The sequence below is a fragment of the Nyctibius grandis genome, chromosome 1 (assembly GCF_013368605.1).
Source record: "Nyctibius grandis isolate bNycGra1 chromosome 1, bNycGra1.pri, whole genome shotgun sequence".
Lineage (NCBI taxonomy): Eukaryota > Metazoa > Chordata > Aves > Nyctibiiformes > Nyctibiidae > Nyctibius > Nyctibius grandis.
Window position 1 is genome coordinate 65599011 of NC_090658.1, and position 27926 is coordinate 65626936.

A 27926-nucleotide genomic window follows, 5' to 3' on the forward strand; every position below is an offset into this window, starting at 1 on the left:
CTTTTTCTACTTCTGTCCACCTTCCTCATGTAGACCACATAAAAAATAAAAAAAAATCACCTTTTGCCTCATGTTAAAAAAAACAGAGATGGAAGATTCATGGAATAATGCCATCTATGTAAAGTTTCGAGCCAAGCAGATACGTAAATAGCCATAGGATATTATCATATTCTTCTGGGCTGCCTCTCTAAAAAAAATAAAGCCAGGAAAGGCTTTAGGAAAGGAAAGTAAGAGTGGTTCCCAACACGTTCCCTCCGACACTGGGTTTAGCTAAGGACAGAACACGATGGTATCAGGGCTGCTCTGGACAGGAGTTTAGGACAAAGCTAACAGGGCAGGTGTTTTTGAAGTTTACAATTGTTCTGCATGGCAGTTGATCCCTGCCTATCTTTGCGTCTGAAGGTACAGCAGTATCTGGATCAGATTCTGTTCACAATTAACGAGAATAAAACCAAATGGGATCAGGTTAGAGGTCCTTCTGCTTTGTAACTTACTTTAACAATGACCAGCAACAGATATTGAGGTAAAGACCATAAGAGACAGAGAACAGGGAGAGTAAACCTCTACTGGTAAGTAGCTGTACTGTTTTTGGAATTCAGCAACACTGGGATTTCCTGAGCAGGTTGCAGCTGGGCCATCTTGTTTAGCAGCATTTAATAGATCTATTCATCATGAATTTGCCTCGTCCCTCTTTGAACTCATTTGTACTTTTGGCCTCCTCAACATCCTGTGGAAATGAGTTCCATGATTTAATTACGCATTGTGTGAAAAAGTACTTCCGTTTTGCTTAACTCTGCTGCCTGTCGTTCTCATTTTGTGTTCCCCAATTCCCGTGTTATGAAAAATAGTGAATTTCCATACCTTTTGAAACTTCTAGGTCTCTGTTGAATCCTTCCCTTTCTCACTTATCACTCCTCTCCCCCTCCATCGCTTTTTCCGAACTGGAATCTGAATCCATTTATGCAGTAATAGTCAACAAACCCTACCACAACCAGAGAAAACTGGCTGCCTTCTGGCTGGACTGGCTGCCTGACCTTGTCATGGCAACAAGGAATGTGGCTAGGGTGGATATGTTATTTAACAAGCTTTTCTCTGAGATACTAGAATGCCAATGTCCATCATCACTTCTCTTCACAAAGGAGGGTTCATATAGAAGGAGTTTCACATTTCAGTACTGGAGTGAAGTTTGGTCCTTGGCAACTACTTCACCTTTATTTTTACTCTACAATTTGGGAGGAAACCAAGCATTACCTTTCCCTCTCTTTCTTTAACATGTTACCAAATTCTAAAATAGAGAAGACAACCTCTGAAAAACCAGGGCCAAATTCCATCCTCAGTTATATTTTAATAATATCTTTTGGTGTCCACAAAGTTACAAACTCCTAGTCAGTGCCTAATTTGGTGTCTGGGGGAAGGGGAGTCTCTTCTCTTTTTATTCTGGGGAAAAGAAGTCTTCATGGTAAGTCACTATTTTAGCTTTGACTGTTTGGAATTACCATGCAGTTCATTTATATAGGTTTGAAGTGATTTTCTGTAAGCAATATTCATCTCTGGATTTACATGACATTTCTGGCATCAGCTATACAAGTGCACCATAAAACCAGTTTATTTACAGAACTTTCACCCCCTCTGTCAACACACAGCTGCAACAGAATGGAAGATAGATGAATATGGCCTATTTGTGAGCCTCTTGAGAGAAATGCATTAATCACTAAGCCTGATATGAAAAGGTACAACCAACTTCTTAAGCACTTTCTCTGCTACAGTCCATGTTTCATTTATATTGCTGACGTCTCTGAAACACGTGCTCTCAGGAAAGAGGGTGAAATTGTCAACAAGTACAAATCTTGAAGCCATTTCTTTCCGGTTGCAAAAAAACTGGGCTGAGTAATTATTAACTGTTTCTGTCATCAACTTTAAAGAAAGCTAAACTAAAGTAGATATGGATGTGGAAACTAAATGTTTTCCTGGAACTAACTGTAGCTCTACTCAGGGCTGAGAGAAAGGCTGCTGTAAGTTAAGCTTTAAGAACTTTCTGCTGTGATACTAAAAATGGAGAAACCTGGAAGAGCAGCAGGTGAAACTCCCCACCTTCCGCTTCAAGCACACAACATCAGCTTATTAAACTGCAAAATACATGGACATGACATCTCACTGATGTAGAATGCAGAATGCAGAAAAAGAAGACAAAGAAGAAAATACTGAGATCATGAAACAAAATTTAGTACTAGAAGTGAAGATATGGAAGAAATGTGAACAAGAATTAGTGTGAAGGGGAAATGCTGCCAAACAAATGGAAGGAGCTGTGTCAAAAACTTAGGCACAATATCTGTTGAAATTGGCTAAATTTGGGAATACCAATCCAATAGAGAGGAAAAACCCTATGCAGTAGCAAGAATATGTACGGACTATAACAAAGCAGTTAAGGTTTGTATTTGACACAGAAAATGGGAAACAGGAACGTGGGTAAATTTGAGGCTGCTGCAGAATCATCATAAATTCTACAGAAGAAGTAAAAGAGGAGGTAGTTCTTAGAAGAGAATTGGAAAAGAGGAGTTAGAAATGAGGAACTCCCTGCATTTCTCAGAAAATCTGATTGGCAGTCACCTGTAGCCACTGGAAAGTAGAAGAAGATGATGCATTAGGGAAGAAATACAACAAACCTAAGGCAATCTGCAGTGTAGCCATACAAAAACTGGCCTTGAAAACAACAGGACAGAGACGAATGAAAGGGAAAGGCAACTTTGCTCCGGCAGGGGGATTGGACTAGATGACCTTTCGAGGTCCCTTCCAATCCCTAACATTCTGTGATTCTGTGATTCTGTGTTCTGTAGGCAGTGGAGGCAATATGTTTATATGAAAAAAGATCAAAATGAAGACCTAAGAATTCAACCCTGCTAAAAAAATTCGAAGTTACATCAAGTTCAAAGCAAATTTATGGCAAAGCATAAATTCATACCCTTCTATGCTACTTTCACTATTTAAATTGACCTTAAAGTGTAGCCTTGGAGTGGCAAAATATCAGTCATAGGAATCAGATCAACACATCAAGAGTGAAGTCATAAATATCTGGTCATACACAGAGAGCAAAAGATTTCTTTCAACCCACATCAGTTAGTAAGGACTCAATAACCCTCATTTGTGAACATGTCAGTAACAACTAAATGCACTGCCTGAGTCAGAAAATGTTAGCTTCACCTTATCACCTGCATCATACATCACATGAGCCTCACTCAGCTGTGCTTCAGTCAGCTAGTTCTCATGAAGACCTTAAGCGCTAGGCTAGACAATCAAGATGTAAACTGGATAAGAAGACAAAATAGAAATACAGTGCTGGATATCACTCGCACTTTACACTTTAGACTACCTTCTCAGACATCCCTCCCTTAAGAATCCCAGCACATGCTGAACAGAAAGGATGACAAGATGGACCTTGAATAACTTTACATTATAATGTCCGTCACAGAAGAAAAAAAACTCCCTGTGACCCTCTGAAGGTATTTTGGCAAGAAGAAACATTCCTTCTCTAATAGAGAAACTGGTCATAATCAAAGACATTTACAGCTCCTTAGGAAATGAGACTCAGTTTTCATCATAGCTAGGAGAACCTTATCTGCTAATGCAATCAATACCATTTCAGTTCCAAATACGAGTGTAAAACTTCTGTATGGTGCAAGAAGTTGACATTTCAGCTACCCATTCACTTGTTATCATATTTGCTGCCTCATTCAATGACAGATCATTTCTAAATGATGGAGATGCAAAATTACATTGAACAAAGGCTCTTCAAATCCTTCATGCTACTGTATTTCCCACCACATGTTCTTTCAGTCTTAAAGTAAGCAAGGACTGTGCTATATTATAACACTTTCTAATTTGAAATGACCAAGTGGCATGTAGGACATGATTTCCTTTTAGTTATAGCCTGACTGTTCTCCTGAAACAGTGCATTAGGATCTCAGTGGATAAATGAAGAAGAGCAGAGTAATTAAATAATTTGTTGTTGTTCATATTTTCTTTTCTTTTTTTTTTTTTTTCTGAGAGAATTGTATTTCTGAAATGATGTTGTGAAGACCTCCAAGCTTTTAGCCAAAAAAAATAGAGTACCTATTAATGTCCAAAAAATGTTAAGTACCTAATAATGGCCTAGGCAGCTGAGGCCACCATGAAGGGCAGTACGGATGCTCTGTCTTTGAGTAGGCACACTCCTGCATGATTAACGGCAGTTAACTTTGGCAGGGCTAAGGATGAGCTAGCAGAACAGAAGCACTCTCAGCTGTAGCAAGTGTTATAGTCTAAGATGTTAGGAAACAAAACAAATTTTCCAACATCTCTTACGATTAATTTGCCTTCCAATTAAGAACGTGGTGATATGTAACACAGATCCTTTTCAGAGGAATTTGTTTCCAGTTCTCTGGTTGATTTCCAAAGGATAAGATGTATTTGTTCACAGTTGAACATGAATAGTGCATGTGTTCCCAGATTATTCCACCTTGTTCTGTGTTATTTCTTTCCCCTAAAAGAGCAGGAACATTTCTTGTTTCTACAGAGCTGTCTACCTCATTACTAAGTCTATCTGTGTCACTTAGAGCTGCGGTTAAACTGCAGTGCCTGACCTTCCATTCCTGTGTCCAAGTACTCTGTCTCTTCACTCTGTCACAAACAATGAACGTGACAACATTTCCTTTGACAGACAAGAGCAACGTAACTTAAATGTATATTTAAGGTTACCAGTCACATTGATTGACATAGTGGGCAGCCAGAAGCGTTAACTTATGTACACTTATGTACACCTTTAAGAACGTGTACATTTCATTCTGTTTGTTCAATCTACAGTGAGACAAGTATCACTGAACATGAATCATTTATGCTTGTCAGGATCCTGCAAATCAATAGTAACCTTCTCTGATCTGCTACTTTGAACTGGGTGAGTTCATAAGGCTCTACTGTCTATATCCACAATGGACATTGTTTAGAGGCTACTTAAAACAGCCATACAGCATTAATAAAATCAAGAAGGAAATGTTTTCCCTGGCATCTGAAGAAGCATTGCCTGCTACTCATTCTGAGGGGTTTCTTTACTTCTTCAGAAATTTCATACTGGAAGGGAACATCCTACTAGCACTGAAACTGTTTTAATAAAATAATATTAACAGAGTTCTCCAACAAGCATGGCAGATGGCACGTTACTTTGTCCCATTGCTATAACAAAAATTTGTAAAGAAAGAAACCTGTCAGATTTGAGGAAGAGAACAATACCTTTAGTTGAAATAAAAGCACAGTAGTCTGTGAGACATGACTTTGCACTGGATTTGTAAGTACAGTACAGTAATGAGTACCATACCTAGAAAGAGTGAAAAGTCCAACCATCCTCTAGAGTCATTATGTGCTTAGATAGCAGCAATGGATGAATTAATTAAATAAAAATGAATTAGACTGGAGCCATTCTTGGAAAAATACCTGGCTAATGACTTTGATGAGAAAATGTCAACATATATTTTCAAAGCATTTCCAGCTTAAAAAATCAGGTACTATTAATAACTGCTATTCCCTTGAGAAATTTCTAGACCAGTTCTTCAGACACCAAAGACAGCAAACAAGATCCCGTACTTCTGAGTTCATAACAAAGCTTAGCTACAAGTATTTTCAGATTCTGCTTTTTTTCATATTTTTTTTAATGATAATATATAAGCATTTGTACTCACAGCATCCAATTCCACTTATGCAGTCTCTTTCCTAATTAATGGATACCACTGGTCAACATACAAAGAAGACAATTTATGAAGAGAATCATGTAGACCCAACGATTTCAGTAAAACTCTACCTGGATTTGCTGGAATGGTTCTTTTTGCAGGATTCCCTCTTCCATTTGCAACATGCATGACCAAATTATGGGAGCTGTATTACCTACCCCTTTAAATTAAACAGTACACACTTTCTCTATGGTAAGGTCTTAGATTCTGATTTATTCCCACACACTAAAGGAAAAAAATAAGTATTATGTGCAAACACTGTGTGTATATGTATGTGTGGGAGGTATTTTGCAATGTAGATGCAGCTGTTGCTTTGTGAGCTGCAGCTAGTAAAACTAGAATTATGAGCTGAAGGTGTCCACTTTCAGGTTCCTCTTCTGGCATTACGAGGCCCTCTTATGTTTTTGATCCTGCTATCAACAAATATCTCCGAAGCCTTCCAAAAATTACTTTTGTTTTTGTCTGGAGGTGATTTCCATGCAAGATGAGAAGCTATTCTATTGGCTGTATTGGAAACCTGGATATTGCTGTCTTGCTGAATTGCATCCATAACAGATAGAAACACTCTTTCTTAAGTTTGTTTTTTTTTTGTTTTCCTTTAAAAATGCAGGAATCTGTCCTCCTCTGTTAAAAAAACATCAAGACTGTACTACCAAGCATTTAAAAGAGGAAAAAAAAAGGTCAGTTTACTTCAGTTCAAACAAAAATGAAAATAAACAGTGATATTGAAATGTGACCAAAGGAAGAACATACAACAAAGCTGGTAAGACCTTACGGGCCCAGATGATAGGTAAAGGGCCCATTCGTTTCTGCATGGGTACTCTTTACAATTCTTACATGGAAATATAAACCATCAGTGATAATGCAGCCACACGTGGCAAATGAAATGGGTGTGCCTTGCATAAAGTGTTATTACTAGGTTGTGCAAATATGGTAAATGACAATATTTACATGTCTTTTACAAATGACAACTATTAGTAAGAAGCAATATAAACACTGAGCAGGCACTTTTTCCCTACCAGGAACCTGTGAGAAATGCTCAGACAACAGGCTTAATTCAAAGTTTATTGAAGTCAAAGAGAGACTTCCCTTGAGTTTTAATGGGCTTTGGATCTGCTCTTAAATTACAAATAACATTGCAGCTGAGAATAAGAACTTTACCCCGAAGAAATAAGAACAGTTCATAGAACAATGCACTAAAATTTATTAACTTGAAAATTACAAAATGCATTTTCTTATTATGGAACGATTTTGTCTATTTTGTAGCATTACTGTATTCTTCTTCTGTCTCTGGCAAAGACGATACCGCTATACTGTGTATTCATCACAACAGATTTCTCTGTGTCAATGAACTAACCAGGAGCCAAATAAGAGTTTACAAGTGTAGTATAATTAAAGACTCTTCAAGATGACAAACACAGCTGTGCAAGGACAACAAATATGATATGCAGGACTTAAAAGATTTTTACAGCTCTAATATTAAAAGTCTGGCTCATTAAGAACTAGTAAGTCTATCACTGTTAGTGTCAAGTCTGACACCAAATATTCACTGAATTCTCTTTTCCCAACATAGTATGACTACAGGCCTGCTGCTACTGTATTATTACAGCAACTAATATTTGCACTAGAAAAATGAAGAAAAAAATTTCTGTCATACACGTGTACTGAGAGGCTTGATCAACGCATTTAGAGTATTTTGAATTTGTCTGAACTGAAGTGAAACACTTCACAAAATCAGGATCCAACTAATCTGTTGACTATTTCAGAAAACGCTATTTACACAGAACCTTGTACAAACAGCATAGCCTTGTGATTTATGAATGATTTTATAACTAGAATATGCAATCACAGTTGGAAGGTTCAAATATTCTATTGCTAAAAAAAATACCCGAAACAAAAAAACAAAAAAACTTGGACACAAAATGCATGTAAGCCATGTAACATTAACAAAATGTGATGAGGTTCCAATGTATGCCTGTGTTAAATTAAAATTTCAGCAGACTATATACATACAGACAACATATGAATCTAAACCTACTCATTCACTTCCACTATATTGAATGCTAAACCAATTTTGGTTGCTAAACAGAAAAGAAACATGTTTACAGCTTCTGATTGGCTGCATCCCCTAACAGTGTTACAAACAAAAAATACTCCTTAAGTTCAAAACCAAACCCAAGATAATTATTGCCAGCAGGTGGCCAAGAATTGGCAAATGCAACTAATCTGTATCTTGTAATGAAGTTTAAGAAGTAAGTTAAGCAGTCAGTTCATCACCTAGATGTGTGATTTCCTGCACATGTTTCATGTGGGTCTATTTTTATTGTATAGCTACCAAAAATGACTATGCCACAACACGGAAGTATCAGAATGCCACATTTTGACAATTTCCACAGACCTATTTGTAGTTCTGCATCCAGATTCTCAATTTCTTATGCTGGTAAGAAGTTTCTTGGCTGACTAGTCACACTGAAGTCAAATGAAGAAGTTCCTGACAATGGGAATAAGCACAGTATAGCAATCAGCTTAGGAAAAAGAAAGTGTCTAAATAGAAAAATAATTTTTACTTGAGAACAGCACAATCCCACTCAGATACATAGAGATAATAGATGTAGAGCTCCACATTATCCGAGTGTAAAATAATCCTGTTGAAATATTCCTTGCCCTTTCTTGATCAAGATAAATCACATGGGCGATTGTATTAATCAAACAGGGCAGACTGGAACATGTCAGGACACTTAATAAGTTCTGTGGAGTTTTGGTTCCTATTGTTGTGCTAGTTCCTCGTGCTTATTGTGATATTCTGGCTCTGCTGTAGTCCACAGGAGATTTATTACAGAGCTCATTACATTAATTTGATACACTTTAATTAAAATATTAATTAAAGATAACTGTAACAAGAGACCTGGAATGTGTTGTGTAAGATCAGTTTCACAGAATGACATGTTGCTTCTCATCTTCAAATGTAGACTTTTAAGCAGGGCTGCCACACAAAAGTAGGCTTTCTATTTTATCTGTTGATGGAGACAACTTATGGGATTTTCCAAGGTTGTTCCTGAACTGAGAATTAATTAGGCTTTCCGCCTTACTTGTAGTAAATATCAATTTGTATTGGTTAAGATTCCTAGAAGTTTTCAGGGGTGTAAATCTCTGAATTATAAGTTATGATTCATTATTAGTTATAAAAAAATTGCAGCAGTAGGGTATTAGAGCAGAGCACATGCAGCTGATGCTTCTTCTCTCTCTTTTATATAACCCTGTCTCTCTAATACAAGCTATTAATCAATGGGTTCAGAAATATTCTCCCTTGTGAATAAATCTAGCAAACACAGGCAGCAGACATGCTTGAAAAAATTAGAAGTTGTAAAGGTAAATGATGTGCAAATTACAATATGGCTTCCCTGTGGATTTCGTCATCTTTGGAAGAGGTAGAAGTAATGCCTGGGCATGTGCACACGCATACATACACATAAACAAAATCAGGCCTTGAAATTACCTGTAATAGAAATTACTTGGAACATCATAAGAAATGGAGCTCCTATTCATCTTTTAAAAGCATAAATACTGAATGAAAGCATATGTTAGATTTGAAACATTTATTATTGTGTTCCTTTTGAACTCTAATAGCATACTAATGGATATGCCAGAAAAATATCAAAGCACAGACAACCTAGAATGCCCACTAGCAAAAGGGTACCTTACTGAATGTGAATTAATGGATAAGATGCACTGAAACAGAATTTGATCCGACTAATAAAAACAGCAACAGCCATACCACAGAATATCCTCAAAATATTCTGAAACATAATGAAAAAAAAGTTTAAATTACCTGCATTGTTTTGCTAAAGAACTAAAGAGATTAATTTCTATATTTCCTTGAAATTATTTGTCAGCTTGGCCCTCCCTGTTACAGAAAACTTGTTAATGGAGGGATGTTCCTTCTGTCCTCTTCCTAAATGAAATTATTGGCACTTACATTTACAGCTGGTGCCTGCTGGTAGTCCTATCACATCTGCGGGGCTTGGCACTCTACTGATCTTATGTGTGTCGTCTACTGCTCAGGGTCACAGGATGGCTGAGGTTGGAAGGAACCTCTGGAGATCACCTGGTCCATAGTCTGGCTCTGTCTTCCTAACACCCTCCATCAGCTATTCATACACCATGATAAGATCTTCGCCAAGCCTTATCTGCTCCAGGCTGAACAGCCCTAGCTTTCTCAGCCTCTCCTTGCGTGACAGATCCTCCAAGTCCTTATTTGTCTTTGTGGTGCTTCACTGGACTCACTCCAGTACCTCCATGTCTTTCTCATACTGGGGAGCTCAGAACTGGATGCAGTGCTCCAGATGTGGCTTCATAGCATGGATTGTTAGTAAACTATTAACCTCTAATGATCTCAGTAGAAGTTGTCATTAAGGATCATGAATTAAGAAGGCCTAAATCAAATCCAAGACTGATTCAAAGGTAGGCTCACAACTTAATCTAGCTCAGCAAGCATGCACCAAAAAGAGTAACTTCTAATGAAGGTACAGTTTGAATTCCTCAAAAGACCAATAATTTCAGTTATATTTTTGATATGAAGTAAATATAAAAGATAACATCTAAATCACTGATAAAGATGTGACATCTGAAAGTTACGGACTTCATTAGCTCATTTTAATGTACAAAAATTGAGACATCAACTTATGCAACAGTTAACCAATGCAAATATCTAATCTTTTTTTGTATGCTTACATTGCTTCTCCTCTTTCATTTGCTACACTTGACTGTTGTTTCAAATTAAATGTCCAAACTGGTGTCTTTCTCTGTTTGTGTGGCGCCTTGTTTACACAGCAGCTAGCACAATGGAGACGGCAGAGGGAAACTGTAATGTAAGTAAAGGCATAGAGAGTAAAAACATAGGAAAAAATGTTTAATGAAAACAAATATTCCCTTGTCTTTCATGCAGGTCTGTCTTTAGTTTTGTATTTTAAAGGAAAGCTAGACTTTGTTATGATATCATGAAAAATTTAGATATCATCTTTGACAAAATGTGGTGTAAAAAAAGGAAAACATGTTTTGTCACAATAGGAAGGTTCACTGGTCCACAAAAGCGTTGATCAGATTATTTCTGTTGTTTGATTTTTACTGATGAATATAGGAGTAGAATCAGTTTATCTGACAAATAGTTCTATATGTCAGAATTAAGCTGTCCAGTAGAGAAATAACTTTGCATTAAGAGAAGCCATACCAGATGAGAAAAACACCAGATCAGATATCTGATTGCCAGGAATAGGTAATTTTGACTTACTCACATAAAGATATAAAACACCTGTTTATGTCTTGATGCCATACATGTTGGTGCTTGTGATGGAAAATTTCTTCCTGATCCTGTGGAACACCAATTCCTACTTTCATATGTGGAAATACTATTCTTAACTTTTGCAAACATCACAAATGTATTACAGCTTCCTTCTCACTCATTTCCAGTAGCAATTATGTCTTCAGATGATAATAACTTGGAATTTATACACTCTTCTGCTAGTTCTCAGGTCCATACTTCACCAAGAGAACACTATATTAAAAAAAGAAGTTTGTTCACAGTAAGATGAACTTCCTCACTTTAAAGATAATGAAGCAAATGGAACAATACAAAAACGCTTTCTGCAGAACCCAGATACTACAGGGAAGCATTGTGGCTTCGAAATAGATGGCTCCTGTGGACCAGTCTTGTAGCAAGCTGCTGATAACTGCCATGTGGCCATCTGACATTTCTATTTGAATTAAGAGAAACAGTGTTCCTGAATAGCTATGGGAAATGCTAATTTGACATGATTATGATGCATGTAGAAAATCAAAAGTAAGAAGGTATTATGGATACATCTAATTTCATAAGCTGTTGTTACTCTGTACTTGAAAATCAGCACTTTAGGCTTCCTACATGTTGTACCAGAAAAGGATGTAACGGATCAGTGATTTTTTTCTTGTATTATTGAACCTATCTCTAGCGATACTCGTTTTTACAGGAGTTCTGCTCAGTTCATTCATGTAAAAATTCCCACTTGCATTCTAAATTATCTTGCTGCTGTAAGTAAAAATTCCGTTTATAAAGATTTAGTAAGAAGATCTCTAAGTAGGTCTGGAAGGCTAGCCTAGCTAATCATAGTATTTACTTGAATATATATATATTTTAAATCACACTATTTGTATATTAACGTACTCGCTCTAAGTCTTTACTTCTTACAGATAGTTTCATACAATTTTTAGAAAACCTGATATTTTAGGGAACAAACTCCTTTCCAGGTATTGTTGAGAAATGAAAGGAGTGTATTTTTTTTCCTCATTTAAAACAGAGAAAATCGAGATTGTGGTCTGTGATTTTCTACATGTTAATAATAAGGATCAATATCGAAGGATCAAGTACGAGTCAGAGTCTACTGAGTTTGTACTAAGGTGAATCACCAGTACAGTCTGACTTAATGGCACCAATTCAGTTTTTCTGTATTCACCCAGGACATTTGATTTATTGTTTCCTTTCTCCATCCTCATTTTAGTGAACATTAACCTCTGAGGTTACTCAGCAAACAATGTTGCTCAACTGACCATGTTAACTCACTAGTATAGGACCTGCCCCATCAGGAAAAAAAACCCCTCTGAATAATATTAGGTAGACACTGCTAATAAAGAACAGTGATGTACCCCGGTATAGCAGATGACCTCAATGACCCACATCATGGGCAGAACAGTCCTCAGGGACAGCCAGCAAGGGCTAACAAAGGCCACCAATGGCATCACTTGGCGTGCTTGGTGACTTGTTACCAACACCGTGAGGCACAGCCAGGCAGACTTCTCATCAAGTAGTGGCCTGAAGGCAGGCAAATCAGGAAGCGCATTAGATTCACAAAAAATAGCCTTCAGAACTCTGTGGAAGACATAGCTAAACAGGTCCCCAGCAGGCAGAAGTACAATTAGAACTTCAGTATAAAAATGAAATTGTGGAAACTGAGTTACCTTCCTCATTTTTTTTTAGCAACAGATAAATATGTATATTTATTCTGTCTATTTGTTGCTTCATGATAGGATATTTCTGTTTATGAAGAACGGCAAATTTTGCTGTGCAAAAAAAAAGCTCCTGCTTGTCTGCTTTTGGAACAGACAGTGAGAGTAACTTCCAGGCTGAAATCAGCCTCTTAAGATATTAAAACAGCAAAGGCCTGGAAAAGTCTGAGAATACAAATATAGGAATCTTATTGAGCATTTGGTTTGTTTCCTAGCAGTTAAACCATTTCCTAGCATTTAAACTATTCCGTGTCAAACTGCGTATTTTTTCAAGACTTCCTACATCACAGGGTGATATTACAAGAATGATGCACAGGTAATATTTCAGTGTGGCTGGTGTGAGTGGAGGTACAAGAACAGGGAAAATAAAGAATGGGACAGACTGCAAAGCCTAGGGGCCCCATGAATTGTTTGTTGTCAAACACTAATAGTCTAGTTTGATGTTTCTGAGAGTGATGTAAAACATGGGGTAACCTTTGCCCATTCCTTACTCTGGAATTCCCATGTACCAAATGCCACTGAGGCAGAGCAGCTTCCCTGGACGGCTGCCAGCACTGTGAGTGCAGCTCGCTGAAAATAACTTGGTGCCAAGAAGATGCAAAGGGCAATCACTTAAAGGGAAAGATGCCATGAGAGGATTTAGCACAAGCACAAAAAGACTACAGCAACAGTGAGAGAGGAATCTATGTATTTTGAAGTGAGAGCTAAGTGACAATTGCAAAGCAACCGCTGCAGTTTCTAGAACTTATTTCATTAGTTACAACAATTTCAGGTGCCTGTAGGCAAATTTATTTTAAATTTGTACTGATATCTTCAGAATGATTAAGAAGCTGGAATCTAGACAGAGGTGTAGCCTGAACTGCTGATGTGCTAGTGACAAGATGAGATAATTTTGCCAAACTCATTTATTTATGAACAAATGGTTGTTGGGAGGTATGATGAATGCTACATAACTGCAGTGTTATATCAGACGAAAAGCTAGCAAAGGAAGACATTAAGAATGAGGCAGTTCCCAGAAAGACTTGAACTGTTAGATGCTTTGGCTCTTCAGAATAAAATGCAGTAGAGATTAATTACCAGAATATTAACATAGAACTTATGTAAAACACATAAACCAGCAAGGCCAGGTTGATAAAACAGGAGAGCAGGATTTTTTTTGTTATCAGACTCAGATATACACTGAATACAAAACCTGGAAACAATACTACTTTCTATATGTAACATATACAACCCTCTTCCGCACGTGGAAGATTACCACAAAGCCGAGCAGACCTCTCCTTGCATGTATAAGAAGGGAGTTTTGTTTATATCTACTAAGTTTTCTGTACTGTGCAATTTTTCAGGACCCCTTGACAGGTTAAACATCCAGTCATAGATCTGTTCTTTCATCTCATGAGTTTTTGTTAGATTCTATTTTTTTTCCACATCTGTATTTAATAACTCACAAAAAATTCATAACCAAAATTTTTTATACTGTTATAAATTTTAGAAGGATATACAAATATTTCAAATCCACAGATATATTCTGTCAGTTTTCCAAAACAACCATTGAATAAATATTTTATAGAATTTCTAAAAATGTTGTAATAATTGACTAATCAGTTGCTGGTACTCTGAACTGGTATTGTCAAGACCTGTAGAGACATTGGAATTTGATCAGCATTCAAACGCTTCTCTATGTAAAACTATTCACATGATTAAATACATTGTTAGAGATCTAAAACGTTCATTTAAAATCACCATTCTCCGTATGCATGGCCATATTATTGTTTTTGTGGAACACATTATTTGCAGGTACTGCCATCATGATTTTTCTTTCACATACTAAGTAAAATTGCCATAATAAATTCTCTAAAAATGTGTGAATGGTCTAGATATTCACATGTAATGAGATGTCACAGGGTGAACGAGTGAGGTTAATAAATGTTCTGGAGTAAATAAATAATGATCCTCATTGTTTCCTGTTTCTAAAAGTCAGATCTTTAAGTTTCCAACACTCTTCTCATTTTTTTCTATTTTATCCCTCATCCTCAAGGGTGAATACTTTCCAGTACTGCATAAACTAGGACTATAGCATCTGTTATATATGATTTGTTGTCTCAATTATTCTCTTCTAAACACGTGATGATTTCTTTGAAAAAATGGAAGGAATATATCTTGCACTTGGAAAGGGAAGTGTTGAGAAATACGATAATCCTGTTTCTTAGCAGCTCATTTTGAAATTTCACAGAGATGTCTCCTATACAAACAATCTTTATCCTGATGGTGGAAACGGGCTTCGCATTACCTGAATTGTGTGGTCAACCATTGTAAAGAAGTCTGTGTAAAGCTGGACCCGAGCCGCCGAGAACCATGATGTAGAACAGATTAAATATTTCTATGGGCAGCCAGTGTAGAAATAGCGGAGGCCAAAAGATCAAGATTTGATGGAAACAAGGAGAAATAGTGGTGAAATAGAGTTAATATCAGCAATTTTATACTCAGTATTGGGTGGTGGAAGGTGCATTGTTACAGATGTTTAAGATAGCAAGATACAGTGCCATTTTTCCCCATCGTTCTCTGTATCCACCCTTTCCTGTTTCTTCCTCCTCCACCCTTTCACTCACTATCAGCCCACACCCTGCCCACACAATGCGAAGCAGAGCCAAGGCTTTTGGGTCAGAGATGACAAATTCTCAGAGGGAGATTCTGGCTGGAACCACGCAGCCTTGGATGCGGCCAGTGACGCTCTGGAAAGGTGCACTGTTAGCAGAGCTATGGGATCTGACAATTTAGCAGTCTCTGCTGTGGGGGTGCCTATAGGGAACATAGCTCCAGGGTATGTAAGGTTTCCACCCTGCCCGCTGAAAGGAGTCTGTGTTTTGGGTTCAGCCGGAGGCGGGTACAGTTTGCACTCAGCATGCATACGGTAGGTGAGCTGAACCCTTAATTTTTATTGTTTAAAAAAAAATCAAATCGATGCTTGAAGTCATTCTACCCTCAGTTTAGGAAGAACTCCAAACCCCTAGGATACAGAGCAGTTTTCCGTAACAAATTATTGATTTTATGAAATGGCAAATTTCCATAGTAGCAGACTCTGTCAACATAAACTGCTTATATGAATGTTTGGTTGTTCTGCAGTTAAATAACCAGACCCATACATGAGAATAGAAGACCTAAATATTATATTTAAACACTAAATAATTTCTGAGTTAATAAAAAATAATTTTCTGAGTTAGAAAATCTGGAATGACAAAAGCTTGAATCTCCAACTCTTAAAAGATACTTATGCAGAGATAGAGAAGCCATTTCCGAAAAGTAGCCTTTAATACATTTGTGCTTCCTGAGTTTCTATCTGTGGGGAACAGAGATGTCTTAAATGAGTCTCACTGATCCGATGAATGTGTTACATACAACATTTTCATACTCTGCTGGTACTGCAACACACTTTGCAACATAGAGCAAAAGCCTTAAATAATCTCTTGGCTCAATACAATTTTTCCTAGGTTAGCATTTCATTTGGTACGAGTCTGAACATGATATCATGTTCCTATTTGGGATCCAAAGTCTCTGAGACCATCTCTGCTTGCCTTTCTCCCTTTCACTCTGTTACCAATCATAATAAGAAATGTTTCTTATGTTTCATGGTAGCTGAGCATATACCTTCCCCTTATGCCTGCCTACAATCTGCCTTAAGACGATGCATTGACTTTCTGCAAGGATCTGCTAGGATTTCAGAAGAACAGTGTAGTTGTAATGGTCCACAATGTCCAGAAGACACAAGATTCTCTTTCCTTTGGTATTTCAATTTTTAAAAATTAGTTAGATATAAAAATCTTTATCCCTAAATGCAGTACTAAGATAAGTCAATTTTCTGGTCTTTGGTTTTCTACACTCTAAAGTAAAAAGGAGAATTTCAAAAAAAAGAGAAAAGAAAAAAATGGGAAGGTTTTAGACATAGCAAGCAGCTGCTGCGAATGTAATACAAAACATGGACAGAAGAGGAAATATTGCATTAAGCAAAAGCTCAAGAGTTTACAGAAAAAGAAAACACATATGCTTAGGAGTTAGAGAAAATTATTTTATATTTCTGAACAGTGGTGGATGTAAAATGTTTGCCCCAGCATGCATCCTCCAGTTCTTCTCCAGGTTAGAGGGTTAGCTGAAGATAACTCTGCCTCTCCTAGCAAAGTGCAAATAGCATTAATGTTATTTTAAAGAGAAATTAATATTAAAATAAAAATATAATCAGTAACCATTTGGCTATTTCTAGTACTACAACGTCCAAGTTTTGAAAACTCTGGCCTATCACTTTGTTGAACTCTACCACAGCATGGCTGTTGTGACATATTTGACATTTTGATTTTAAAAAACTCTGAGGATCTCGCAAATACAACAAAGCCAATGGGAGCATTAGGTGCTCCAGCAAGTCACAGGTTTCAAAATGAGCTCCCTAAAACATTTTAAAGAAGCGGATAATTTTGCAAAATCTGAGTTTGGTCCTTGAAAGAATCTCCATTTAAAGGAAAAGTGTTGCAGTGACCAAATAAAACTAGAACTTTGTTTCCTTGCCTCTATTTGTAAAAATAATAATTGTAAAGCTTCTCTTAAAAAAACCCAGACTTTTTCTTTATTCATCAATGTGATCAGAAACATTCTCTTTCTAGATTATAGTTTTCATGAATGTATCCTTTTATACTAAGCTCTTCTAGAACAGTGAATGCCATTGCATGCATGAAGCATGAAAAATGTCTTATCCTTTCTTATACCATCCATGATAATATCACAACTTAGGCTGACTCAATTTCATATCTACCTGGGCTCAGACCAAGGCCATTCCCTTTTACATGACTAACTTTCCAATGACTTCTTCTTCCAGCCCAGAGGGACTGGAGGAACACGGCCTGAGGTTCATGGGCAAGATGCAGAGGAATATTAATTCGTAAACCACCTGTGTGCTCAGCAGGTACTTGACTCTGAAATGCAGTGAGGGCAATTTAAGGGACCAGCTGAAAACTACACCACCACTGGTGATTTTGGTAGAAGCATCTAGCAGTGGACTGACTCTTCATTAAAAGCTTTCCTGATCTCCTTGTCCGTGAAATCTACAGATATCCTATACCTCAGAACCACCCTATGCCTCTCTTTTGCAGATTATTTGTTGCCAGCACAGACAAATCTGTAGTGTGTCCAACGTGAGGGTAGATGTTGAATCTCATCTCCCAACAGGAGCCACAAGAGCAACTGTGTTGACAGTGTTATTCATATGTGACTTTTTAATGTAAATTAGCTAAAACAATTTTTTCTCTTTGCTGCACTCAAGTGGTACTTCTCTGCAGAATTCAGTAGTATCACAATTCAGATCCCAGTTTGCCACAGAGGCTGACTTACAATAGTGACTTTATAAATTAATTATTGTCTCGTATATTTGCAACATGGACAAGAACTCCCTGGTTTGATCAAAGGCATTAGATTTGCTTGTGTTGAACTTAATAAAGTGTAAAACAGTTTAGGTAATGAAGAAGTTGTTAACATCAGATTGTGACTAATTTTCTGTCTGCTACTAGGAGAAACAGCATTAGTTCCTGTGCCAGAACCTATAAATCAGTGCGGTGAAGAGGTAATTTTTAGGCAAGTGTTCTCAGGAGAAAATGAGAGTAACAGAGAGTCAAAAAGGAGAAATACCTCTTTAATATAATATTTCAAAAAATGTCTCTAGAAATTGAGAAAGTAGCTCAGAGGCTTTTGAAGTTCTCCTAAAATCAGAGCTGAAGAAGGTCAACTGTCAAAGTACAGTCACCAGATGATAATTAAAGGGTGGCTACATAGCACTGAGACCTCTCTGCTAATTGTTTTCTATGTTTAAAACATCTGGACCTTTTGAGACTTTTTTAGAGAATGGTGTGTTTATTTGCAAACTAATTTTCATCAGCTATCATAAAAAGGTGCAATGCCAAACAGATTGACATTAAATGTTTTTTGCTTTATTCTTTTATGTAATATGAAATAGTTTTTACTGATACTTAGAAAACAACAGAAGTCAGCTCAGGCTTGTTCACTTTAGTAGTAAACATGATTAAAAGTTAAAAAAGGATTAGTCAAGTGATGCTTTGTGGGTTTTTAAACTAAACTATGAATACCAATTTAAAAATTGTAATGTAGTGGGACCAAGCTGCAGTCACATATTAGATGGTCCAGATGAACGTAAGGCTTCACCTCAAGAGGCTTTCTGACCAGCTGACATGTTTAAACATTATAATCCTCCCTGTCTTATATTATTGGAGTTAAAATAATGTTTGTTATAGTGTTTAAGCAAAAAATAAAAAAACAAACAGAATCCCACACTCCTTTACTCTGCTAGAGAAGCCCTAAATGGCCAAATTTGGAGGAAGGATGAGAAGAAGAATAATATATCTGTGATGCATGTGCAAGCCTCTTTTTAAAGCAAGTGTGTTTCACAGATGAAAAACTGTAACCACTACAAGGAAATCTTAACACGAAGAAATAATCTCTGCAGTACTGTATAGTTATCACATAAATAAAGCATAGAGTGCTGTTATTTTTTTCACCTATTTTCAAAATAAAGAAAAAAAAGTACTACTAGATCTATTGGAAGGAGGGTGAGAAGAAGATTGCTGAAAGATTTGGAAATTCAAGGCTTCAGTGACCTTTGAGCTTCCAGTTCAGGTGCTATAAAATAAAAAGATCTAAGCAGACTTTTCAGATTGGTTGCTGGATTGGAACCAGATTTTCAGTCACCTCTGCCCACTAGCAGGCACCCAAAGCAAGAAAAATCTCTGTGCCCCTCAGTCTCACAAGCAAGGTGGGAATTCTGTAGTAGTGGTGAGATTTTTTTTTCCCTCAAAATATATCTGATCTTTCCTCTTAAAATCAACAATTTCTTGGAACATAAGCTGTTCAGGAGGAGGTGCTCATTTGGAGAAAACACCCAGCAGACAGGTTTCTTGGGTTCAGGACAGAACTCCTGGAGCTGCAGGTGGAGATCTGCCTGAAACGACCTTCATGTGCCACTTCAGCCGTGGAGAAGCTCTGGTTTCACACCGGGCTCAGTGTGGGGCAGTGGGCTGTGGACTCCCTCTGCCAGGCCCCACGAACACAGGGTTCAACCCTTGGGGGACACTGCAGTGGTAATCCACCCTAGGAAAGCCAACACAAGCAGAGAGGGACTTTGAATGTTTTTCTCCCATACCCTCTCGAGAGCACTAACCACAGGCTGTTGGCTACTTCTGTCTGAGGTAGAATGGGAAAGCATTTCCCAGGCAAGATCTCGTGCACAGCAATTTTTCAGATGTGGCCATTTCATTTAGAAACTAAAGTGAATTCGAGCTTTTTTGAAAACTTGACCAATTCTGTCAGCTTTGATGATGATATATAGCACGAACTTCATTCAACATCCTCATGTTGCACTGGGTTTTTTTTACCATACTATTATGGAGGTTATATTCTGGTAGTGGATATTATTATTATAGATATAGTTTCATGGGTCAAAGAGACAGGATGATACAGCCTTACTGCATGAAAAATATGCTGTGATACAGTGCAGTACATGCTGGTCCCTAAACAAAATTACTGTTGCCCTATTATTCGTCAGCTTTTAAAATTGTTACTTACATAGCTGTGTCATTGAAGCAGATCATGGTCTATACTAAAAACAAGCGAGATGCTTTTGCAGATGCTAGCACATAAACTAAAAATTAACTGTGAGGTTGTGACTTCAAATAAAATCTGGGAAACTTTCTTTTTTTTTCTGTGAGAAAGGGAAGGAGAGAAGGGAGGTTTAGAGGGTGATGGAAGGGAAAGAATGCATTGCAGCTTCTGTGGAGCCATCAAAAGCAGTCCGCTGGTACCACAATGCTGAGGAAGTTGTGGATAACTGCTATGAAACAGGTATGGCAAAAGGCTAATGAGCCTAAAATTTGGTCTAATTGGTGAAGAGAAGGAGCGCTTATAAGACCTGAAAGCTCAGTGGGTCTGATCTTTCACAGATATAAATTGATGGAGTCCTATTAATCTCTGTGGAACCATGCCATTTTACACACTCACACACTGATCCAATTTGAGTCTTCTTTTTATCTTTCAGTCGTTCTGCTTTTTAAAGCAGTCCTACAAAAACAAAGCAACTGTGCACCTGAGGAATTTGCTTGAAGAAATACATTCCAGTTTTATCTTTCTAGCTGGCACTTATAGTTTATTCAAGAAAATGAAGGATTTTAATAACAGAATTGTAGAATTTGGAAAATATACTTTCAGTGTAGTAGTCCTCTCTCTACAGTACATTATTTTCCACTTTATTTAGTATTGCAAGGGCATTTTCAAGAGGGTTTTTTAATAACAGCGCCCTCAGATCTGCTAAAGCAGAAAGCAACTCACTGTCCTCCCAAGCCTTGAACAGGCAAAACTCCCTCCTCTCCTTTGCTGATGTGTGCAAGATCTCCTTTATTAATCAGGACTAATTATTGTTTTTGTGGCTGTCTTACAGTCTTCTAATGACCATATTGATTAAACTGGAGATACACTGCCTAATTAAATTTATGATGGCTGTTCTGATGCCACTTGGACATTGTTATTAATAGACACTCAGATATTACAGCAGTGTGTGAAACAGAAATGCCTATGAATAAGTAATATAGACCCAAGTCATATCCCAACATTTGAAAGAGAAAGGGACAGTAGCCTGTTTCAACACAGTTATCAGTTAACACAAAGCCAGAAGTGTGCTTTCTCCATGAAGACCTTGTGTGTTTGCTTTCATCTCTCTCTGGATATCTATGTGAGGTCTTCTGCTTCCCAGCAGTCTGGCCCACAGCAAGTCCTCATTCTATCTAACCTTCTCAGAGGTTTAAAGCCAAGTATAAGTGGTAAGTTGAGGGAAAGGCAAAACCAAATGTCACGTGTTTCTGGCAGCTGCATACATGAGTGAAGCTCACAGCACTGTTACACCCTTAGTTTCTTATGGAAACTGGTGCTTCTCTACAGCAATATTAAGCAGGTGCAGTCCTCTGGGGCAGTCTAAGCAGAGGCCCCAGTTCTTGTTCTATACGAGGATCATCATACGCACAGCTGAATTCTTGGGAAAGTACTAAGGCATTTCATGTCAATATGTCCTATTTGTTTCTAAACAGCAACCACCTGGGAATCGTCATCTCTGATGATCCCATCATCAAGGGGTAAGTCCTTGCACACTAATGGTAGCTCTGCCACCCCATATTAGGACAAGCCCCAGAGCTCAGCCAGTCTTCATATGCACTGTGTGCTATGTGAAAAAGGTTGGGTAGGGGAAAAGAAAGGCAGGAAGAACATGAGAGTACAGATTCTTTTCTTTCAGAAGGAATAAAGGGCAATTTCCAAAGGGAGCAGAAGTGATTACACAGTAACTCAGTATGATCCTCCAGGAGATCTCTAGCTGAAGTTTCTTAATTTCACTTTTACAGATGCATATTTCTCTGAGCCATCTCCGAGCTGCTGCATATTCAGTCAAAACATGTCTACCTCCCACTTTATTCTTGGAAAGGTGATGATCGTCCTTTCCAAAACATCTTTCTTACATACAGATGGGTTAGTATCACAGACTCTGCTGCAAACAACCATGTCCTGACAGCAGTTGCCCCACAAATGTGTTTTTATGTCTCTGTGACAATTAGCTAAACTCAGTCTGACAGGAGATTCTGTGCTCTACTTTTAAAAACCTTACACTGCCGGCATTAACACAGACCATAGTGAGATATTAGTTGGTGAGTTTTCTCATACCAGAAATTTTTGTGGGTAACTAGTATAAACCTACCAGCTACAGAAAAAAAATACCTCTGCAACTATCTTCTTCTAAATATTTGTTTCTTATTTTTAAAATAATCTACTCAAAGAGAAATAAATCTTGCTGTTTGTGTCTGCATGCAATTCTTCTTTAGCTAAACTATAACAAATTTGTCTCTGTCTGTGACTGGGAGAATCCTAACTGCTCATCCCCACCTATTAAGAGAGAGAGATCATCAGCTATGTTTATCCACCCAGGCAACCTGGATGTCTTATTTGGCTGGATAGTAAGCTAGCAAAAGCATATCACATACCACCATAATTCCTCCCACTGGGAGGAAGAGTGGAACAAGAAAAATCAAACTCAATAGGGCCCTTTCATTAGTTTAATTTCTATAGTTCAACACTGTTTACATAATAAAATGATAGCTATAGATTTTTCACTTTCTAAGAACAAAACAAGTGAAAAATGTATATCAAAAGTACAGCATCAATGGACTACAGACATCACACTATTAAATGTGTGCAAAAGAAATGCTTAAATCATTTGACTGTTGTTTTTTTGAGAATTGTCTCTGCCCCAAACTTTTCACTTACAGTTTTGCCAAGGAAGTCTGTCTTCTGAAACTGCTCTCTCTTCTGTCTGATCTGGCTCTGATTTGTTAATTTTCTACTTAAAAACTGGACGCTTTAAAACAGATAGCTATCACTAGCCCAGATCTGAGCACTGTGAACCATAGCAATATATCTCCTGAACCCCACAGTCTGTTACAGGAAAACAGAAATGATAAGTTCAGAGGTTCAAATATTGCTTTCTAATGCAATTTTCTTGGAATGGTACTGTGGTAAGAATAATAGTAAAAATAAAATTAAAAACAACTCTAAACAATTTTCAGGAAGATACGGAAGAATTCTTTTTGCTGAAAAATCTTTCAGAAGTTGACTTTGCATTTTAAATTTCTATAAATTAATTAAAGAAATTCTCTTAAATACAACAAATACATGCTATCTCTCTAGTATTTACACAAAGGCAGTATTTCAGACCTGACAAATTCCTGCTACTATCAGAAGACACATTATTTGATTTCCACTCATTTACTGTGAAACCACAGAACATCGTTACCAGCCGCCCTCATCTGACTGTGTATGTGGTGCCCAGCTTTGGAGCTCAGCTTTTCAGCTACTGTTGTTCATCTTTAGCTGCCTAAATTGATGCACCTCGTGCTGGCCAGAGAAAGAAAAAGCATCAGAACTTCTGAACTGCTTTTGGACACTTAGGCTGCATGTCTGTGTCCCAGTGCCCCCATGGTATAAACTCTAAATAACATCGCTTCCACATCCTGAAGGTTGTGACTGAAAAGTGCAATTTTCACACTAGATATAAAGCCAACATTTCACTGAAAGTGTGAAAACTGATGTCCCTGCAAGGTAAACCTGCTTTCTGGCTGGGGAACAAGAAAAACGAATGCTATAGTTCCAACACAGAGAGTCCCATCTTCCACCCAATAGGGAGGTGGGAGGAGGAATACTGAGCCATCATTTCATTACAAAACTATTAATTTTGTTCTGGCAGCTGGTAGGACCCCAGCTGTCCCTTTCACTTTCACCCTGTGACAAACACATGGAGCGCTGTAATAATTTCAAGCATGAAAATGGAGAAAAGATGAACAATAGCAAGTTGCTAAGAATGCTCGTTTACATGGGATGTCTTCCTGGCTGGCCCAAATGACTTGTTTTTCTGTTAGCCCAACTGCATCAAGAGCTTTTGGCCATATATCTAGCTTGATTACAGGACAGATTAGGTCTTAAACATTTCTTATGATTAAATAAAGAGGTGTCAGCTTTTAGTCTATTGACAGTAATGGCTTGGTCAGTAGCTGCATTTCTGCTTCATACAGCTCCTATAAAGGAAATTACCAGTACAAGAGAAGTTTTTTTCCTATGAGACTGAAAAATTACAAGAAAACCATATATACGTCATAAAATATCAGTTTTCAGACTGTTTCTCATTAAAATATGCTTTAACTTTTGGTAGAAGAGCCATGGGGTGACTGAAAAGGAATTATGTATGATTGAATGTCTCAGTTATACTTGATAATTGCAATGAAGACACTGGAAAATCAGCCTGCTTCAATGACCTACCTAGAGGTCTGGTAAGGGCAAGCAGAGGGCTGGATTTCAGAAGGGACAAGCACAGGAACAGGAGGAATGGGCGGAAACAGCTGCTGTTATAATGGTATATTTATATACTAGTTTACAGAACTAAACATGTCATAATTTAAAAAAGTGATCTGCGATACATTGGATCAGACTCAGCAGAGTATGCTTTACTCTGCTGGGATCACTAGAACTTCACTGGTGACAACTCTTGTCCACCCTATGGAAATAAACTCAGAATGAGCAGCCATTCATATCACAGGAAACTTCTGCAATACAGACTTTTTTTTTTGAGTCAAAGTGACTGCAAATGACAGTAAGCATTTCATCCACTGCAGAGAGGCCAGCCTTAAATTGTATTTTGTTCTTGATGCTGAATTGAGAATGTTCAGAGAAATCATTGCAGAAAAATTTTTCTTACTGAAGTAGAAAAAATGTCATTTCCTCAGCTGAAGTCCCCTTAGCATATTTACTACTAGTATCATCAGTAGTAGTTGTTATGAAACACAGATGCAGCAAAATGTAGATTACAGAGGTTAAAAACTAAGTGTCTCTAAAAAACCTTTATCAAAAGAAGCAAATAATTTAATTCTAGGAAATTATTATAAACAAATGTCTTACAGATTGTCTTTTGGAAACTTGGATATCTTCATGTAGTTAGAGGATTGTTCCTTAGAGAACAGGCTACAGTCCCTACAGACTGAGGCTTCCCCTTCGTCAAACTTACTAATTAATCATCTAACAAATACTATATTAACCTTTCTAAACTTGGGGCTAGAGGAGCAGTACTTTAGTTTTTGAAAACAGCTGGCAGTTCACATAGTAAGACTTTGAGGAGGGCTGGGGAGGACAGAATGCCGTGGAGATTACAGAATAACAGTTCAACTAATAAAGCTGGATTTTGGGTTGTTGGATGATATGAAAAAAACCAACCTCAAGTATCTCAAAAGAGACAGGGCACTACAGGGTTTATCTGTGACAAGCCTCTTTGTTTCTGCAGTCATAAGTGAAGATACAGCAAAGGAAATGGAGGAGCTGCAGTTATGCATTTGCAATACACAAAGTCCTTGTTTTCCCACTAGGCACTGCAGAATAGCAATTGTCCATTCACAGCACATATCACATCCTCTGCATTTCAGAGCTAATATTTTTGCAGTCCTTAAGCTAGCATGCTTCAGCCTGGTGTAGTTAATTTTTGTAACCCTTTGAGGTGCATTGCATGAGGTGGGTGTGCTCATGTTCTGTTCCTTGTTATATGAATTGTTTTTTCAGGTTTAATTTTTAAAGGTAAACTAAAAGATTTTCAAATTGCAGAGGGTTTATATCTACAGCAACACCTCAAATGGAGCTGTATAAAGTCTCATTTCACAAATTGGGAAAATACGAAGATTGCTGGTCATTGAGCATACCTGTATATTAATCCAATTAACAATAGAAATCGGCTGTGTTGGCTGAAATTATTTTTAACACCACTCATACACACACGCACATGAGCTCTGACAAGTGGCTTCTGCTCTTGTATTTTAGAATCACACTCCTGAAAACAATGTTAGTTTTATGCTGGCAGTTGCTTTCATTTCCTGCAGCACACACTGTCCACTGTAATGCTGCAGTACTCATTCAAAGCAGATCACTAGCTCGAATATGAATTGAACCTACATGTTATCAAACAGACCTCAGGCTACACTTCAACTTCCAAGCAAATTTCCACTTTTCTCTGTTTAAGTAGCAAAAGCTATCTGAAAACTGGTGTTGATATAAGACAATCAGCTCCCTCCCTTCCCACTGAGGATCTGCTTATAAGTCAAGGTGCAGGCTGCTTCTACATTTTGAACTTCTGAACCCAAATCAAGTAAAGCAATCTTAGCATGTAGTAAAAAAAAGAAATGATGTGGTACATGTACTCCTAAAAATGAGGCTGATATTGTTTTCTGCTTGATCTGTTTATTTCCAACTCTTTCTCTCTCTGCTCTAACTCTCAGACAAACTCGCAGTCCCCTCAGGATAAGAATGAGTTTCTGCTTTCTTGTCCCTTCATCTAAGCCAGCCGAGTCCCAGGTCTCCTCTCCTGCTACAGAGCAGTAGGAAAACATATAGAAAAAGCAATCACACTTTCCTCAGTGGCGTCAGAAAGGACTACAATAACAGATTCTTTCTGCACTCTTCCTTTGCCATCAAATGGTTAAATCAACACAAGTTAAAATTTTCATCTAGTTTGAATAAAGAGAAAAAGGGAGGAAATTCAAAAACCAGTTGCTGTAGAAACAATCACCAGCACAAATCTTTTCCACTAAATAATAGTATTATCTCCCTCTCCCCCTCACAATTTTAGTTCCCCTTCAAAAATAATCATGCTGCCTCTTTTAGATTTGCTGTACATACCTCAACCATTAAACAAGACATTTAACCATAGTGGCAGTTCTGTGACCTTTGAATGCCGTGAAATCTCTAAGCGGTGCAGCTTGTTCATGAAGACTTGTACTGCAGAATCCAGTAACTGCATCCAGGATTAGGAGTAGAATTAAGTAACAACAGCAAAAAAAAAAAAAAAAAAAAAAAAAAAGGAAAAAAAAGAAAAGAAAATAAAAAAAAAAAAAACAAAATAAAAGAAAAGAAAAGAAAAGAAAAGAAAAGAAAAGAAAAGAAAAGAAAAGAAAAGAAAAGAAAAGAAAAGAAAACCTCCCAAGTCCCCCAACCCAGCCAATAAAACCACCTTAAGAAGCAAAAAGACTCGGGAAGAGAGAGCACTTTTCTGCCAGTGTCAGGGCTGGGTAGAGCTGAGCTTGCTGCAGTCTGGCTGCCGTTAGCGAGCCGAAGGCCGAGCAGGGCTGGGAGGTGCTGTCAAACCACGGGCGCGGGAGCGCAGACCAATCCGCGCCCGCGCTGGCAGCTCGCTGGGGTGAAGCCTTCTCTGTTTGTGTTTCCTCATTTCAGGAGTGACGTCAAAGGGTTTAGTTTTTCCTCTGCATGTGCTATTAATTTTAAACGACTGCTATGGGAAGAATGTGGCAGTGATTTAGGCAGGCTACCTTACTCGAAAGAAGCTGGAGTCATGATTTATCTGTCCTGGATTTAGCTTAGAAATACTTTATAATGAGAGGAACCAGAAAGATCCACAATATCCTCACAAAATGGGGAAAGGCTATAAATATGTTTATATACATTGAAGTACTCTTAAATATACCCAAGATGCTTCCCAGTGAGAGCTGGGTTATCTATAAGGGTTGTGAT

General features: G+C 37.7%; 1 protein-coding gene across 1 annotated transcript in view; it reads right to left on the reverse strand.

The window, feature by feature from the left end:
• The window catches only part of PDE7B (phosphodiesterase 7B), a 191233-nt gene extending 163669 nt beyond the window's left edge, over positions 1 to 27564 (reverse strand). The window contains exons 1-2 of the mRNA XM_068398103.1: positions 27409 to 27564; positions 27078 to 27192 (exon numbers count right to left, since the gene is read on the reverse strand). Of these exons, the coding sequence (XP_068254204.1) occupies positions 27078 to 27098 (21 nt within the window). The 5' untranslated portion in view covers positions 27099 to 27192; positions 27409 to 27564. The remainder of the gene's footprint in view (positions 1 to 27077; positions 27193 to 27408) is intronic.
• Positions 27565 to 27926: the final 362 nt, after the last annotated feature.